Consider the following 17,350-nt stretch of genomic DNA (forward strand, 5'->3'; position numbering starts at 1 on the left):
AACTTTTTTTCCCTACGAAAAGTTTTAGTAAGCCCTGAATAATGAATTAAGTTTCCTTTTAGCATTTATATCTAGAATGTGATGTTCTTTTGTTTTTGTGAATGCTTATGTGGTTATTTAATTAACATGGTTCAAGTATCTTAAGTAGAAACAACACGGTGAGAATTACTTAGTGAAAGTAATTTCTTTTCTCTATAAAGAAATGCCAGGCAGAGTGACTTAAACTTCATAGAACAGAGAAGAAGATAGGATTCACCACTATCTCCAAGGCCTACCTAATGGACCTTGCTCTATGTAGAACAGAAAAACTCTTGTATTATTAATAATATAAGTAGGATTTCCATTTGTATTTACTTTTAGATTTTCTTCTCAGTTGCTGTTCATAGGCACTATAAGAGCATTAGATCTTACCCACGTTAGAAAATAAATTTATTAATATTTAATGATATTTAAAATAATATTCTTACTGATTGAATAATTCTTCTGTAAATAAAGAATATATACTTCATCATCCTAAGACTTTCTGCAATAATCAGAATCCAATATTTTGAAGCAATGAATGACCTAAGTTCAATGAAAAGAAATGGTAGAATCTAATTCATTGTTTCCTTTAATATTTAAACACATATTGTGTTTTTTTCTCTCTCCTTTCCCCTAGGCAATAGTGAGATTATTGATCGGTTTAAAGAATTGGGAGAGCAACATTTCAAAGGCCTGTAAGTTAAAATATGGAAGAGTCAAATTTAATGTTTCTGATTAGTGTTGGTTAATACACTAAAGGTGTTATATTCTCCTCTCAACAGGGTCCAGATTCCATAGCATTGCTGCCCCATAGAATTTTCAGCACTGATGGAAATATTCTGTAACTGTCTAATATGGTAGCCACTGGTCACACGTGGCTGTTGAGTACTTTAAATATGGCAAGTGTAATGGAGGAATAAAATGTCAAAATTGTATTAAAGTTTAGTTAAATTGCATTTAAGTATGTAAATTTTAATTGATTTAAACTTAAATAGAATTTTAGTTAAATTTAAATAATTTAAAAATATAGTCACATGTGTTTAATGGCCACTGTATTGAACAGTTAAAATCTGGACTTCTCACACTACCCAGAAACTCTGGAACAATGATGGGAAGACTAGTACATGGTTCATTTGGCAGCTCACTTACTCACTTCCCTTTACATACCAAATTGTTCTGGGGTTTCTTGGAAACATTTTAATATTTTTTAATCTAATAAAAATTTAGAAAATAGCCTGTTTTTTAAAGGTCATTACAATCCTACAGCCCAATTAAATGAGGTATGGTTTTTTTTTTTTCATTTTAAATAACTCAAAGGATTTATGCAAAGCCCAGCATTGACAATTAAATCTATTTGTTATACAGTTTTCTAGTTTGCCCTATGTATGTGTCTCTACTGACATGAACCCATACACTTTAGGACATGGCTGAAATACTATCCTCCCTATGTAGGAAGCCACATGTGCCTGATTAGGTCTCAGATAATACCTCATATGAATAGGCTTTCTGGTTAATTATAAGAAAGATATAGAAACATAGATTATAGACACACAAGTGATTTGCTCTCTAGTACAGCAAGCTCTTTTATGTTAAAGTTTTATTGTGCTACATGTTTCTGTGTTTTTTGTTTTAGGGTTCTTGTTACCCTTTCTGAGTATCTCCAAAAGACCTCATATGATGACCTTGCGAAATTCACAGCTGAAGTGACTGACTTGGCAAAAGCATGTGCTGCTGACGCTTCAGGGGCAGATTGTAACAAACCACTTGTAAGTTCTGATTTTGAGGATTCTTTCTTTTTCTTTATTATGAGTATTTCAAAGGAAAGATTCTTTTAAAACATTATTATTAAGTGACTGAATTTGTAAGCTACACTCAAAAGTTTCATATGGACTGATAAGTCATTCACTGTTTATTCAGGGACACAGATATTGTGGGTATGCCCACAGTTTTAACAAGATTTTTTCATTGAGAACACACATGATTTAATTTAAATCACAGGATTTACTCACTGTGTATTTAAATGGCAATTTGTGATTTGTAACAATCTGTTTTCAAGAAGTTTGGTTTCTTTTCATAGAGGCTAATAGTTATAATGTATCTTTGTGTATTTATTAACTTTATTTTATTGGGGTTAGAACACTTGACAGTTCTATCCTCTTAAAAGTTTATGTCTGAAATATTTTATTTGTGATGATTGTTACAGTTTATTCATCTTGCTTAAGTGAAATTTTATGGCATTTGATTAGTTACCCCCCATTCCCTCCTTTTCCTAGCTCTTGGCAGCCATCTTTTTATTCTTTGATTCTGTGAATTTGACTATTTTAGATACCTCATATTAAAGGAATCATCCATCTTTGTCTGTCTGTGGTTGGTTTATTGCACTTAGCACAATGTCATCAAAGATTATCTACATTAGTGCCAATTGTAGAATGTCCTTCTTTTAAAGGATGAATACTATTCCCTTGTATATAGATACAACATTTTCTTTATGCATCCACATTTTCTTTATCCGTTTATTATTATCCGTTGATGGACACTTCAGTTATTCCCATACCTTGACTAAATAATGTAAATAATACCCAACTGAATACAAGAGTCTAATATCTCTTTGAGGTAATAGCATGATTTTTACTTCCAGAAAGCACCAACTGATTTCTATGCTACGGGCGAAATAATAGTTATAGTTATTTATTCATCATTTTAGAGTTATTAATGTCTTTCATAAAATTAAAAAAATGTACTTAAAAATCCTTTTGAAGAACTTGAATATTTGCTATTTCCAAATACATCTTCAAAATAAGAGGCCTGTGTTTCTTTCACCACTCAATCTATATATGCCTCTCTAGGGACAAGGTTCATATTGTCAGTGGACCCTTTCCTCTTCTCGTTTCTCTCTGGACGCATCTCATTGTTTCAGAATAAGTAATTTTACTTCCCCCAATTTTTTAGTTCTACATATGAATTTTTAAAATTGCATTTAAAAAATAATAAATTCTGTCTAGACCAGTGAATTTTCCATATGGTTATATTTACTTATAACAATGAATGAGGAAAAAAAGGATTTACTCAATGAGTGAAATACTTTGAGAGAAATATTTCTAGAATGAAAAAATTCTATATTTTAATGCAGTAATAATATGTAGTAGATTTATGTTACTCCTCAACTTGTATATGGTATCTACTTAAAAGTTGAGTCTCTCAAAAAGAAGCAGATTAAATGAGAAAGTATCTGAGTATTTCCTCCCTAAGATGAATTCACCTGCTGCACTATAGGCTAGTTCCCTAGTGATGGGTAAGAAGCAAAGAAAGGTAATGTTCCTTAGAGCTATCAACTCTCTTTTTGTCCTTCAGTTTTATTCATCATAAGTAATATTGTGGCAGTTGATTGTTATGACAATTTCACAGAGGTAGCCAAATCAAGGGGATTTATTTAATGGGGGAAGTAATTTCTTATACAATTTCCTTTTTTGATAGGTTTAGAATTTTGTATTTCATTAAAAATTTTTTCATATTTAAATTTATGTTCTACCTCATGCATAAAACATATTCATGGGATCCCCTGGGATGTTTCAATATATGATATACCATACATATGTGCAATATAGATGATTTCTTCACCAAGCTTTAACAGTATGTTAAATTTTTATGCTGTTTTTTGGTAATAAAGTCCTGCCCAGAAAAAAGAAGAGTGTTCTCTTCCATTTAGGACACTATCTTTGGAGAGAAAACATGCTCAATTGCCACTCTTCGTGATACCTATGGTGCTATGGCTGACTGCTGTGATAAACAAGATGCTGAGAGATTCCATTGCTTCATAAAGCACAAAGAAGAAATGCCTAACATCCCTCCACTTGATGTAAAACATCCTGATGCTTTGTGCACCTCCTTTGAAGAAAGTGACCAGAAGGCTTTGGGACAGTAAGTAATCTATGTTTCAAAATTTAAAATTAAGGAATAAGTCAATACTCATTATAATAAAGACCACACCACAAACCATTTCCAACATTGACTTGGAAGTTTTGCTCTAAGGATGAGTTTTAAAGGAATAATATTTCATAGCACAAAATTCTACACAACGAAAAATATGATCAAAGTTCTTTGATCTTGAAACAGGATATGATCCATATGAAACATTGAAACATGCATGTTTGATAAGATTCTGAGAAAACATAGTTATTCTCAGAATTGATTTCATTTTAGTCAGCAATATTAGATCACTCCATTTGACCATATATATGTGATTCACACACACAAACTTCACAAATTCAACCTCTCTTTTCAATGATTTAAAGAATGACTAAGACAAGACAATGAGGCAAACATTAAGCTTTAATGGTAAATGACATGTCTTTGGGTTTTTGGAAGCTCTTGGAAGAATGTTGATTGTAATTGTTTTTGTAATGTTATGTGGTATGGAAAAATGATTTCTTGTTATCTTTTTTTTTAATAGTTTTTTATATGAAGCTGCCAGAAGAAATCCTTACCTCGGTGGCGCAGGACTCATTTACTTGGCTGAAAAGTATAAAAGCTATCTGACAGAATGCTGTCAAGCTGCTGATAAAGGAGAATGCCTGACACCAAAGGTACTCCCCCCCAAAGAACCAGTTCATAGTGCAACCTCAGATTTTGAACATCTTGTGGCTAGATTTAGAAAAGCTTAATCGCCTGAGGAAAGTTCCCTACACGTTCCCAACAGCCTTCCTTACTCTTATGTTCCCCCAAGAAGTTTTATTCTCTTTGAAGGCTTCTCCTAGGCTTCCATCCTCCTTCTGAGTTTTACCATTGCTGATCTGATGGAGGGAATCACTGTGCATATAGTTAAATGTCCTGCCCCTCTCTATTCTGAGGATCTCTATAATGAAGTGTTTGTCAAATCCACAGCAAGGGCCCACAGTGGTTGTTTTTTTTTTTTTTTTTTCCTAAGAGACTTTTTGTTGGAGAGAGAATTCAAAGTCCAGAATATTACTACAACTAGAATCAAGAGCTCATTTATTCCTTTCCTAAGTATTTATTGTGTGTCTCATTCTGTTCTCTGGGGAGTTTGTTGATGTTGTAGAGAAGGAACTTACACGGATTATAAACAAAATTAAGAACTCAGTTAAATAATATGTACCTGGGAATTAGTGTACACTTTTTTTCAGAAGCCTTTTCTTTGGCAATGTGTCCATGCTGGTTTTAATTACATAGAGTCCTCTGTTTTTACCAGACTAATTTTTCCTCTTACATGGTAAAATAATTATTTCCCAAAGGGAGTACTTGGGAATGTAGAAGGAATGTGGCATAGTCTCATTTGGGCTTATGAAGTGGTATTTTGTACAGAAGTTTTATTTTATCTCTATATATTTTTTTCAATTTGCTTTCTTTCTGTAGATTGAGAATTTGAAGAAGAAAATAAAGTTTTATTCTGCCAAAGATAGACTCAAGTGTAGCATTTTTGAGAAATTCGGTGAAAGAGCTTTCAAAGCATGGTAAATATTTTTTAACACAACTTGTATCTTTATAAAAATGTAAAAATGATAATGGTTCCGTTGACAAAAGCATATATTTATGTGTAATTTCTCCCAATCCATACAGATATATTTTGTTGTCGTTGTTATTTAAAAGATAGAGAGTTAATAGAGTTGAAATTCAGAAAATGAGTAAGAAGTTGACATTGTTTGTCTTATTTTTCTAAGTTGTTAAAGAATTTGGAATACAAAATCATTTTTGTCCTAAAAAGAAGTCATATAAATTCTATTTGTTTATGTAGAATAGGAATCTTACACTAATCATCTATTTCTTTTACAGAGCTCTAGTCAGTATCTTTTATCTAATTTTATTCTTTCCTACAATGACCTGAAGGTGTCTACTCCTCTTGTTATGTCCCGATAATTAAATTCAGTCACCAATTAAGCCACAGTTACTACTTGAAGTTTTCACATAGCTCCAACTCTATTCTCAATCTCATGTTTTTGCCTGGGTCTCTGTTTGTATAGTATTTAGTTGATTCTGTGAACATTCTTCAGTATCTGAACTAAGAAATATATTACCTGCCCTTCCAATCCCTCATCTGTCAGTCAACAATGAATCAATATAATTAATAGGAGTTAAAATTAAAATAGTAGCTATTATGCATGCTCTCTAGAGACTCTCAAATGAATTATCTTTGCCTATCATTCCTACCATCAAAACCATAAAACCCAACAAAATTGATAAACAAAATATCTCTAACTTAAAAAAATACACTTTATGCAGGCAATGACTGGTTCTGAGAAAGAAGTCTTCTTACAGCATTTAGATAGTCCTAAAATGATTTTGGAAAGAATGATGACATTAGCCTTTTATATCCTGTCATAGAATTTAGAGGCTGTGCTGGATCAATTTCTTAGCAAAAGTATGCTTAATAAAAACTCCCTCATTATGTAGATGTTATGAAATTAATTTTCTTGAAGAACTTTAGTAGTCAGGCAGGAAGGAAAAAATGAATGAAACAAAGAAATGGAGTTTGTGTGATACTTCCCAGATTATAAAATATTTTCACATGCATTATATAATTTATTCTTCAAAATAGTCCTTCCATTTAGCATGATGTTGTGACACTGAGAAGGCTAAAGTTCAGAGAAGTTAAGTAACTTGCCTAGGTTTTTACTGCTAAGAAGATATGAAGTCACATTAGGAAGACAGATCAGGGCTCTATACTTGATTCTCCTCACACTGTTTCCCCTTTCAGCATTCCTCTTTGATTGCTGATTTTATGAATCATCAACTTTCCATCCATCACACACTTATACAATGGATAATTTTAAGAAAATAGGCAAAAAGGTGACCATTTGGTTCAGCTCTAACATTAAAATAACCAATGACTTAAAAAAATAATTCTATGTGTTAGTCTTGAATTCTTTGTTATAAGTGGAGTTTTCATAGGAATTTCACATCAGTTATTGCCTGATTATAATGTATTGATGGGGGGATTTTTTTTAAAGGTTAGTAGCTCGTCTAAGCCGGCAATATACCCACGCTGAATTTACAGAAATTACCAAGATGGCAACAGATATTACAAAAATCAACAAGGAATCCTGTGATGGTGATCTGCTTGAAGATGTACATGACAGGGTAAAGAGCCATTAATTTTCCTTTTGTAGCTCACATGCTTAAGTTGGTAGAATAAATGTGCTTAGAATAACTAGGACAATTGTCAGTTACTAAATCACCTGAAAAAGTTTTTCACCCATTTGTAACCTCTTTAAGTCGTACTCTGAGAATCTAGGCTGAAACTGAATGAGGACAGCTGCAAGTCAGTGCTAAGATATTTTTTGGGGAACAGTGGGTTTGAAGAAGGGCTATTATCTCAAGAGACCTTTGGAAATGAAGCATTTTCCCCCTCTATGTTGTCTCCTTTCATTAAGTGTTTTCCCAAATATAATCTCTTTCCCCAAATTTGTAGTATTGTCTCCCTTTTTTCAAAGATCAAAAATAATGACCATATATCAGAATCCTGAGCTATCATGACACTTCCTGGAAATTTAAGATATATATACACATACACACACACACACACACATATAAACAAGACCCATGACTGTGATCTTGACTCATTTGTTAAAATCTTTACTTAGTTATTTGGTTTCAAAATTCCTGCATTTAATTTGAGGGCAAATTTGAAAAAAAAATAGCATGAGATTTCAATTTAAAAACTTAAGTTCCTCAACAGTGGAAATATGAAATTAATAAGTAGCTGAGATTAATTACTTATAATAAACAAATAAATGACAACTGGTTCCTACCTTGTCTTTTGTGATCAAGTGCATATGTTTTAGTAGTTACGAGGCTCCAGGCTCAGAAGCACTGACTGAGGATATGTATTCATTGAAGCCACATTGGTTGTGAATGAACAGCCTTGGAATATAGTGAACCTGTTCTGCAACATCACAATGGTCTGGAGAGAAAGTGTAGCAATGCCAATTTATGTTGAACAATTGTTGACCTCCTCACAGGTAACCCTTTCCAATTACATTTGTGATAATCAAGACACAATCTCCAAGAAAGTGGGGGAATGTTGTGCTAAGCCCCCGTTGGAAAAAAGTCACTGCCTCGCTGAGCTGGAAGATGACAAGCCTACTGACTTACCAGCACTAACAGCTGATTATGCTGAGGATAAAGATGTTTGCAAAAACTATGCTGAGGCAAAAGATATCTTCTTGGGCACGTAAGTTAGATAAGGAATTACCCTTTCATAGTGCTTGATTTAGCAAGATCATGATCTAGGAAGATATGCTAGGGTTTCCTTTGGAGTTACTACAGTTTCCATGTTGCCCAGGATGCTTTTTCAACCCATTGTCTTCCAGTCTTTAAAGGTTAAAACAATTAATTAATTTCAAACATTGCCATTCAGTATATATTCATGGTAAAAGATCAATGTTTGTTAATCCTTAGGATATTTCTGGGAATATCTCTAGAAATATCTGTATGTATACAAATTATGTATATAACATTCATTTGCTTAATTATTATTAAACAGGTATTTTTTAAATATATAAAATATATGTGAACATATATTGCCTATCGATCCATCTGTATGTTGGCATCAAATATGTATAGAAAAAGCATAGAATTTGACAATAGGTGTTTCGTATCTGAATGAAAATACCAAAAGCTCAGTAGTATGATAAGGCAGCTAAATAACAAATGATTATATATGATCAACAAGAATAATGACCAGCTTTACATTTTTTATAGTTGGATTACAGTAATTTTTTTCTGCATTAAATAATATTTAATAAAATGATGTGTTGTATAAGATTTCTATCATATGAAGAGGAAAAAAATTAAGAATATATCTCTGTCTAGTGAAATGCTTTTTAGATGTAATCCAAATAAAATTACACATACATAAAAATAACAGGTACAATTCATGACATATTTAAGATGTGTCAGGCAATATATGTTTTGCACACATTGTGTCATGTATTTCTCATAACCCAATATATGAGATGAGTATTATTATCATTCCCAATCTACAGAGGAGGAAACTAAGACTCTTTAGTCTTTATAAGTTGCTTAATGTAATAGAGTAAAATAAATGGCAGAACCAGAAATTGAGCACAGGAAGAACCCCAAGTCCTTTGCCAATAAACTTCACTACATGGGGTTTAGTCAAATTCAGACCTTGGGAATTTTAGTTACACTTGGAGTTATTTATGTACACATTCTTGCTCGTTGGTATAATTAAATCTATATTTCTCTTATTTAGGTTTTTGTATGAATATTCAAGAAGGCACCCTGAGTATGGTTCCCTTTTGCTGCTGAGAATTGCCAAGGCATATGAAGCCAAACTGGAGAAGTGCTGTGCTGAAGCTGATCCTCCCGCATGCTATGGCAATGTGGTAGGTGTCCTGCAGGAAAAGAAGAATACAGCTCTTTGCTGATTCTAATAATGAGAAAGAAAAACAATACAAGACTGAAAGAGACATAGTATAATTTACATATTTTCTTGAGATGAATTCAATTCTGTGCTCTTAAACATCTTAGGGAAAAATAGCCTTATATAGAATGGTTAATAAATTTTAGAACAGTTTGTCTAGAAAAGAAAGATATGAAGATAGTAATCTCTAATTTTACAAAATATTGGCCATCATTTCTGTTTTCCATATTCCTGAGAACCAAATAAAGTCAGGTAAATTTAAATGTCAATTAAAAGAGATTTAACTTATATATAAAGAAGGTTAACCTGACACAAGATTATATCAAGCACTGGAGATAATATCTTAAGGGAGGTGATGAAACTTTATTTCTTTAGAATGTTTTAAAATCTTTTTGAGAAGGTTTAGGAAATGTTTTACAAGATGATAAGTTAGAATACACCTGTTCTGGAGGATTTTAGGGTGCCTACTAGTATATATTAAAGGTTTCCAAACTGTTATAGAATCAGAGAAAGACTTTCTTTCCTCTACCAAGAAGCTGCTGTATGCCAGGCACTGTCCTGCAACTGATGCTGAGGGCAACATTCCTCAGAGAGCTGAGGATCCAACTGGAGAGATGGCCTAACAATAATAATAGTAGTAGTAGTAATAATAATAATAATAATAATAATACTCAGGACCAACATTTATTGACCTTTTACTATGTACTAGGTGCTATTTTAATTTCATTAGCTTAGTCAATTCCCAGCGTAATTCTGGGTGGTGAGCACTATTTTTACCTCTATTGTGAAGATGAGGATTCTGAATCTCAGAACTGGTAAGTAAAGCTGCATCACGGGAAAATGAGTCAAGTGGCCTGGCTCCAACGCCAGCCACTGAACTCCAGAGACTAAAGATTCTTAACTACATTCACTATACAGTCTTGTCAAATAAGAGAAACAATTTGATGTGATGTGACAGATGTGGCACTGAACATCTACTCATGTGGTTTTGGGAAGAAAGAAGGAAGGGGTAAAAAGTGACCAGTATCTGGTCCTCAGAAGGATACTATAAATGGATTCTTTTATGTTTCAGTTTGAGGAATTTGAGCCTCTTGTGACTGAGCCTCAGAATATAGTCAAGCAAAACTGTGATCTCTATGAGCAACTTGGGGAATATAAATTCCAAAATGCGTAAGTAGTTTTGTTTATTCACTGATTTTTTTTTCCTTGACCAATTTGCTATTATTTAATACTTCATATATAGGCTGCCTAGCATATGACTTTTAATAGAAAAGATACACATATATTTCTAAACTCTCTTTATCAAAAAAGTCTGGAGAGTAGAGAAAATATAGTCTATGGGACGCAGAGGCCTCTATTTATGTACAGTTTTAAAAAATGGTCTTTTGAGACTGGGAGTATGTAGTCTGGGAGGGTTAGTGCCAAATGTTGGCTTATCAACTGGAGATGTTCCTTGGAGGTTAAGGGATAGTTTGTGAGTAAATGAACCCTAGCAGCATTTTACAGAGCAGGAAGTAGTAGGCCTTGAATAGCAGTAGTTCAAGAAGTAATATAAAAGCTGAATACAAAAACATGACAAAGATATGGACTTAGATAATATGGGAAATTGCATTCCTATTGGTCTATTGGTGGGAAGAGTGGATGTTCAGAAGATACATTAGACTTCGATTGTCATGACCTTGTTTTCCTGTGGGATTTCCCTCCCTAGAAGAGATAGAGATAAAAATGCATGCTGAAGTAAAGTCCCCATTTATGTATGGAGGAAAAGTCAAGAAAGAAGAAGGGACACATGGTAGGAATTTATTGTGTAGTTTATATACATAGTTAGCACTCTTTTATATACATAGCTCAGGGCTAACAATAGTGAATAATATATAGATTCTTCCATTGAGTAGATTACAGTCATACGTTGACTTTACATGGCGATTGGGATTCTTTATAAGTGATTCTTACATGCTGGATAACATGCCTGGTTCATTGCCTTGTCAATGTCACTTTCAGTTTAATCCTTGCATCATTCCTATTGAGGCAGGGATATTTCCTCCCATTTTTCACCCACATATTTTAAATTTATCATAGTCCTGATTTATATACATTCTCAATAGAATTTAATGAAACAAAGATGCAATGATTATTAATTATATTAATAATGCAATGATTATTAAGTATATTATGGTCACTGGATTATAATAAGGTAGATAAACGTCCTAACATTATTATGTGGTACAGGTGGTATTCAAAGCCATGTTTAATGATTGGTCAGGACAAATCTGACACACTCAGCCATCACCCTGAATATGAAGATATTTTTTGTTGGCCGGTACTGGGGATGAACACAGGAGTTTTACCACTGAGTTACAACCCTACTACTTTAATTTTTTTTTTTTTTTTTTTTTAGATAGAGTCTTGCTAAGTTGCTTAGGCCCTCACTAAATTACTGAAGTAATCTTCTTGCCTGAGCTTCCTGAGCAGCTGGGATTAGAGGCCTGTACCACTGTGCTTGACATAGACAAACATAATTTGATGAATGGCTATATGGCTATTTAGGACATATTAGTTAATTTTGGATGGATTTTCCTCTGCTTGATCTACTATATTAGAAAAAGACAGTTTCTTGGTTGGCTAAACACACATGGCCCTTTTTTTTATTTTTTATTTTTCATACAGACTTCTAATCCGTTACACTCAGAAAGCACCCCAGGTGTCAACTCCAACTCTTGTGGAGGCATCAAGAAACTTAGGAAGAGTGGGCACCAAGTGCTGTAAGCTTTCTGAATCACACAGACTGCCCTGTGTTGAAGACTATGTGAGTGTTTTAAAATATAATAATTTTAATACTGAATTCTCATCTTATGAAATTGACAAAAGTAACTTTTAGAGGCAGGAGTGGACTAACGTGTGTACATGACTAACAGGGGTTTATCTGTGTATGTGCATGGTAGTAGCAGTTAGAACTTGATCACCTATATCCCGACTATAAAACTTAGAATTTAGTTAAAATATGAAAGTTATAACTTGTTTTTTAAAAGGATCCACGAGTTTTCAGTGTTTTGGCATTTCCTAAATTTTTACTTTTAGGTGTCTCTGTTTCATGAACCAGTATAAGACTACTTCTTTCCTATTCTAACACATGTGTCAGGATATATCACCTCCAATTATTTTCATGAATTATTTTCTCAAGTATTAAGAATATTGAGACATCTAGACTTACTTGTAAAAGAGTCATGTTAAAGAGTCCCTTATGCTTAGTTTCAAAGATAGTCATTTGTTGCCTCAGTCAACTTTGGATTTATTGTTACTAGTTTAATATGTCACAACTTTGGGTGCGTGGGAAAAGGAGTGTTCGTGGACAATTTCAATTTTGCCTCTTTTGAATTTCTGCTCTCCTCCCTGTTCTTCAGCTGACTGCAATCCTGAACACAGTGTGTGTGATGCATGAGAAGAATCCAGTGAGTGAGAGAATCACCAAATGCTGCTCTGAGTCCTTTGTGAACAAGCGGGCATGCTTTTCTGCTCTATCAGTTGATGACACATATGTTCCCAAAGAATTCCATGCTGACACATTCACCTTCCATGCAGATATATGCACACTTCCAGAGACTGAGCAACAAATCAAGAAACAAACGTGAGCAGTATTTCATTATCACATGTTTGTAGTCTTGATGAAGAGAATATTGATTGAAAGGAGCAAACTGTCTCATGTACTGATTATACTTCTTAGAGTAATGTACTTAAGTATTGGCCTTTTTAAGTTGATAAATTGTCAAGAATAAAATGAATGGCTTTTTTCCCTTAGGGGGCAAAAACTATATTATTAGACTCTTATCTGCAAACTATTCATAGTGATATTGTGGATGAACACCCCAGTAGAATAAGATCATAGGCCAGGTCCATGAGAAAAGGCTGAACATTTAACTGATGAATTTGTATCCAGAGGCAAATTAGTTGTAGAAATCATAGGGGAATTTATTTCTAGGAATGAATGGTACTTTAAGTTTGTTCTAGAGTGACCCCATAGGTGAGAGAAAAGCCTGTGATGTGACTTTTGAGAATGGCAACTGAACAGTCAACATCTAGAAATGTGAGTTTTGAGGCTTAACTTCTCAATGCTATTACAAAAGCTGACCATAGCATGAACTTTAGTATCAGAAAATTGCTGTCATCTCTGGTGGCCTGTAATCATAATCCATACTTATAAATAATATTTCAAAACTTATTATTCCCACATAACACACTCTGTGTCTTCTGTTGTCTTTTCAGATGTCAATGAAAGGGAAACACCACCTCCCACTTGCTTGAAATCTTAACCCGTATAATCTCCCCATAATTAACTTTGAATAGGGAAAATTTCAAAGATGAACTTTAAAGATTCTTAGAGAAGAAGATTTTTCAATGATGTTTAATGTCTTAAAAATTTAGATGTTATTTTAAACCCTTCAATATCTATAAAAGTCAATGTGGCATAGCTTATAAAATCTGAACCATATCCAAATGCCACAACATACACTTTCTGGAGATCTGCTGAAATTCTAAAACACTGAGTGATTTGCACTGATTATCTTATTTGATTCTCCCACCAGCCCTATGAAGTGGATTTAAAATTAGAGTGGCATGCCTGGCCTCAAGCCCCAAACTGCCTGGCTCCAAGATTTATAATCTTTTGTTTGTTTTGGTACTGAGGATTGAACCAGGGGTGCTTAGCCACTGAGCCACATCCCCAGCTCTATTTTATGTTTTATTTAGAGACATGGTCTCGCTGAATTGGTAAGTGCCTCCCACAAGTTGGTGAGGCTGGCTTTAATTTTGTGATCCTCCTGCCTCAACCTCCTGAGCTGCTGGGATTACAGGTGTGGGCCACAGTGCCCTGCAAGGTTTATAATGTTAAGTGCCAATCTTATATTCTTCATATTTCTTATATTCTTAAGTTTTTCTTGCTGTGTCTTTCATTTTCTGTTCAAATGCAGAGCACTTGCTGAGCTGGTGAAACACAAGCCCACAGCAACAATGGATCAACTGAAAACTGTGATGGGGGATTTTGTAGCTTTTCTAGAAAAGTGCTGCAAGGCTGACGACAAGGAGGCCTGCTTCTCCGAGGAGGTGCTGGAGCTGCTTTCATTTTAATATTTCCAACTTTCATTTTTGTGCATTTGGTCAGGTCAGAGGTTAGGGATTTAGGTTTTGAAAGATGCATGGAGCAAAGATCTTATTCTATGAACAATTGTCTTACAAAATGAGTTTAGTTGTTCTTGGTTTTATCTCCTGCTGCACTGTGGCATACTATTAAATTTTCTCTTCTGTTCCAAATTTGTAATTGGTATGAATAGATAGACATATTTATAAGGCCTAAAATGTTTTGGTCAGTAAAGCAAAGCATTAATTTAAACATTTTCCCCCAAATTGCTATCTTCTCATTTGACTGAATTTTATAAGTTAGTTCAGGTGGGAATGGACATTTAAATATCTAAATCATTTAATAGTCACCCCTATACCCTGACAATAGATATATATTTTTATTTTCTTGGGGAGGGTGATTGTTGGTGAACTTCCCTATAGAGATCCTGGTAGTTTAATGTGAATTAAAGGGGGTGATGCAGGTACAATCACTGTATATCACCTATTTTTTTTGTATAACCTGCTATTTTTTGTATTCTATGCTAATGCTAATATTTTCCCAACATCTGACATTTCTTTGTATTCAGGGCCCCAAATTTGTTGCTGCAACTCAAGCTGCCTTAGCATAAAAAACATCACAATCGCAAGCATCTCAGGTAACTATATGCTTTATGTTATTAAAAAAAGTAATTATAATCATTATTATTAAAAAAGCAAAGATGACTAAACATTTGTTAAGAGCCATATAGACAAACACCAATCAATACTCTTAGCTCTTTATATATATTAACTTATATAATTATCAAAACAATGTCTGAGTTGGGTATTCTTGTTATTCCCATTTTGTAGATGAATAAATGGACACATAGATAAAAGGATAGGTTACATAATTTATCTATCTAAGGGACAACCAAGATAGTAAGAGGTGGAGTCAAAATTCCAGAAAGTGTTGAGTTAACCGTTGTCCTCTTCTGACATATGTGACTGTGTACACAGTCATCCTAGTGATGCCTCACCAGCAGAGACTCTAGGTGTTAGAACCATATGAAAGAACATTTTTGCAGATCAAAAATATCAATGAATATCAGTGGATTCACACGGTTCAACCTAAATATAATTCAATGAGGGATGTATTCTGTATGAACTTGTGCTATAGAATGAATAATGTGCTACTAAATTTCCAATATGTCAACATATTAAGTTTAATAGAATTTCTCTTCTTATGACAAAACACCCACTTTAAAACATATATATCTAAGCATAAACATGTTTTACTTTTTTTCTCTGTGTGTAATATTTTGCAGCAGTATTTAAAAAATAGAACAGCACTGAAAAAAAAGTATTGGTAAAACCAGGTTGTTTAACCATATAATAATACTTACTTGTGCATCCAAAGAATAGCAAATTTGTATCTCCCAAAATTTGGTCATTCCCAAATGTGATGTGTTTCAGTCCTAAGTGGAATAAATTTCTTCCTATGGTTCCAAATTTGAGCAGGTATTTTTTGTTTAGGTATGACTTAGGTAAGAGTAGGTGCTAGATAGCCCTGAGGAGTGGTGATAGAGGCCTCTGACTTGAGTCTGGCGGAACCATTGAAGAAGAGGGGACTTCACAACATGTTGGTGTGTCCTGTGCCCTTGTCCAGCAGAAGGGAAACCCAGCTAAGCTTTGGAAGGTTTAAATTGTTTCTGCTGGTGGAAATTGTAGAAAGACAATCGAAGCAATTTAGCATTAGTTGTAGCAGATTGGAAAAATATATGACCTTTTACAAACAGCTCTTCTATTTTTCTCCTTTTGTTTTTCAGCCTGACCAGAGAAGAAGAGAAAGAGACTAAATCTTTATCCATCTGTTTGTCTTTTCTGTTGGTGTAAAATCAACACTCTAAGAAACACAACTTTTTTCAAACGTTTGACCTCTTTGCTCTATGTTGAAATTAATAAAAAATGAAAAGAATCGAATATTGTGGTCCAGGACTGTTATTTTCCAAAAGTGTGTTTCCATCCTGAAAAATTTGTGGATCTGTGAAAGTTTCAATTTTCTGTCTCTCACCCCACTTCAGCAGAGGCCTTCTAGTTCCTTAGAGGCTACTTCATGAAAAGAAATGTTAATTCTCATCCGAGTTATGGGTTATAAACATTCAAAAATAGCCTTTTAACATTATGAAAAAATAACACCTGTGGCAGGGATAGGGCATTTACAGTCTGGCTCCTCCTCACTACTGGGACTCTCTGAGAACTAGTGAGGGACAAAAAAGATGGAGATAACTTTAAAGGTGGCTAATTAAATTTAAAAAGAAAGTCATTCTTGGAGAAATTTGAGACAGTTTAGGATGACAATACATGAAATGTGTAAGAAATTTGGAGAAGCATTATTGGAAGAAGGGGTTGGGTGATCTGGAGGAAGGCATGAATAGGAGTGATTAACTGTACTGAACTGATAAAGTACAAGAGTCTTTACAATTTCTTGTAAAGAAGTTGAGATGTTATACCCAATACTGGGCCTCTTTTCCCTGTTCCTGGAGGTAATTACTTATACCATACTTTCATCTAGGAGCTTACATACTTAGTCATTTATAATCATATTAGTTGTTTGAATTTTTTTTTTTATTTTTATAGACTTGGTTTCATACTGTGTGTAAGCAACAATAACCAACACAATTTTAGCACCATTATGAAAACACAAATCACAGGGATGGAAGCAGCCCTCAAAGGGGTCATCAAACCTTCCTTTATTCCCTAGTGGATCAATCAGTGAGGCACTGGAGGGGTTCATTTTCTGCATAGAAAAATGGCCACCAGTTACAGAAGAGGTTTGAG

At 33.9% G+C, this 17,350-nt stretch overlaps 1 protein-coding gene across 2 annotated transcripts in view; it reads left to right on the forward strand.

The window, feature by feature from the left end:
- LOC107158776 (albumin-like) overlaps window positions 1-17,350 on the forward strand; it is a 34,287-nt gene that overhangs the window by 312 nt on the left and 16,625 nt on the right. Inside the window, exons 2-15 of one of the 2 annotated variants that reach the window (XM_015505263.2) lie at window positions 659-716; window positions 1,655-1,787; window positions 3,728-3,939; window positions 4,472-4,604; window positions 5,392-5,489; window positions 6,984-7,113; window positions 7,995-8,206; window positions 9,251-9,383; window positions 10,494-10,591; window positions 12,089-12,227; window positions 12,823-13,046; window positions 14,386-14,518; window positions 15,121-15,189; window positions 16,339-16,492. In XM_015505263.2, coding sequence (XP_015360749.1) covers window positions 659-716; window positions 1,655-1,787; window positions 3,728-3,939; window positions 4,472-4,604; window positions 5,392-5,489; window positions 6,984-7,113; window positions 7,995-8,206; window positions 9,251-9,383; window positions 10,494-10,591; window positions 12,089-12,227; window positions 12,823-13,046; window positions 14,386-14,518; window positions 15,121-15,162 — 1,745 coding nt within the window. In that variant the 3' untranslated portion in view covers window positions 15,163-15,189; window positions 16,339-16,492. Of the gene's footprint in view, window positions 1-658; window positions 717-1,654; window positions 1,788-3,727; window positions 3,940-4,471; window positions 4,605-5,391; window positions 5,490-6,983; window positions 7,114-7,994; window positions 8,207-9,250; window positions 9,384-10,493; window positions 10,592-12,088; window positions 12,228-12,822; window positions 13,047-14,385; window positions 14,519-15,120; window positions 15,190-16,338; window positions 16,493-17,350 lie in introns of those variants that run through there. The other variant, XM_048785780.1, reaches the window with a different exon arrangement.

Source organism: Marmota marmota, unplaced genomic scaffold (genome assembly GCF_001458135.2).
Source record: "Marmota marmota marmota unplaced genomic scaffold, marMar, whole genome shotgun sequence".
Lineage (NCBI taxonomy): Eukaryota > Metazoa > Chordata > Mammalia > Rodentia > Sciuridae > Marmota > Marmota marmota.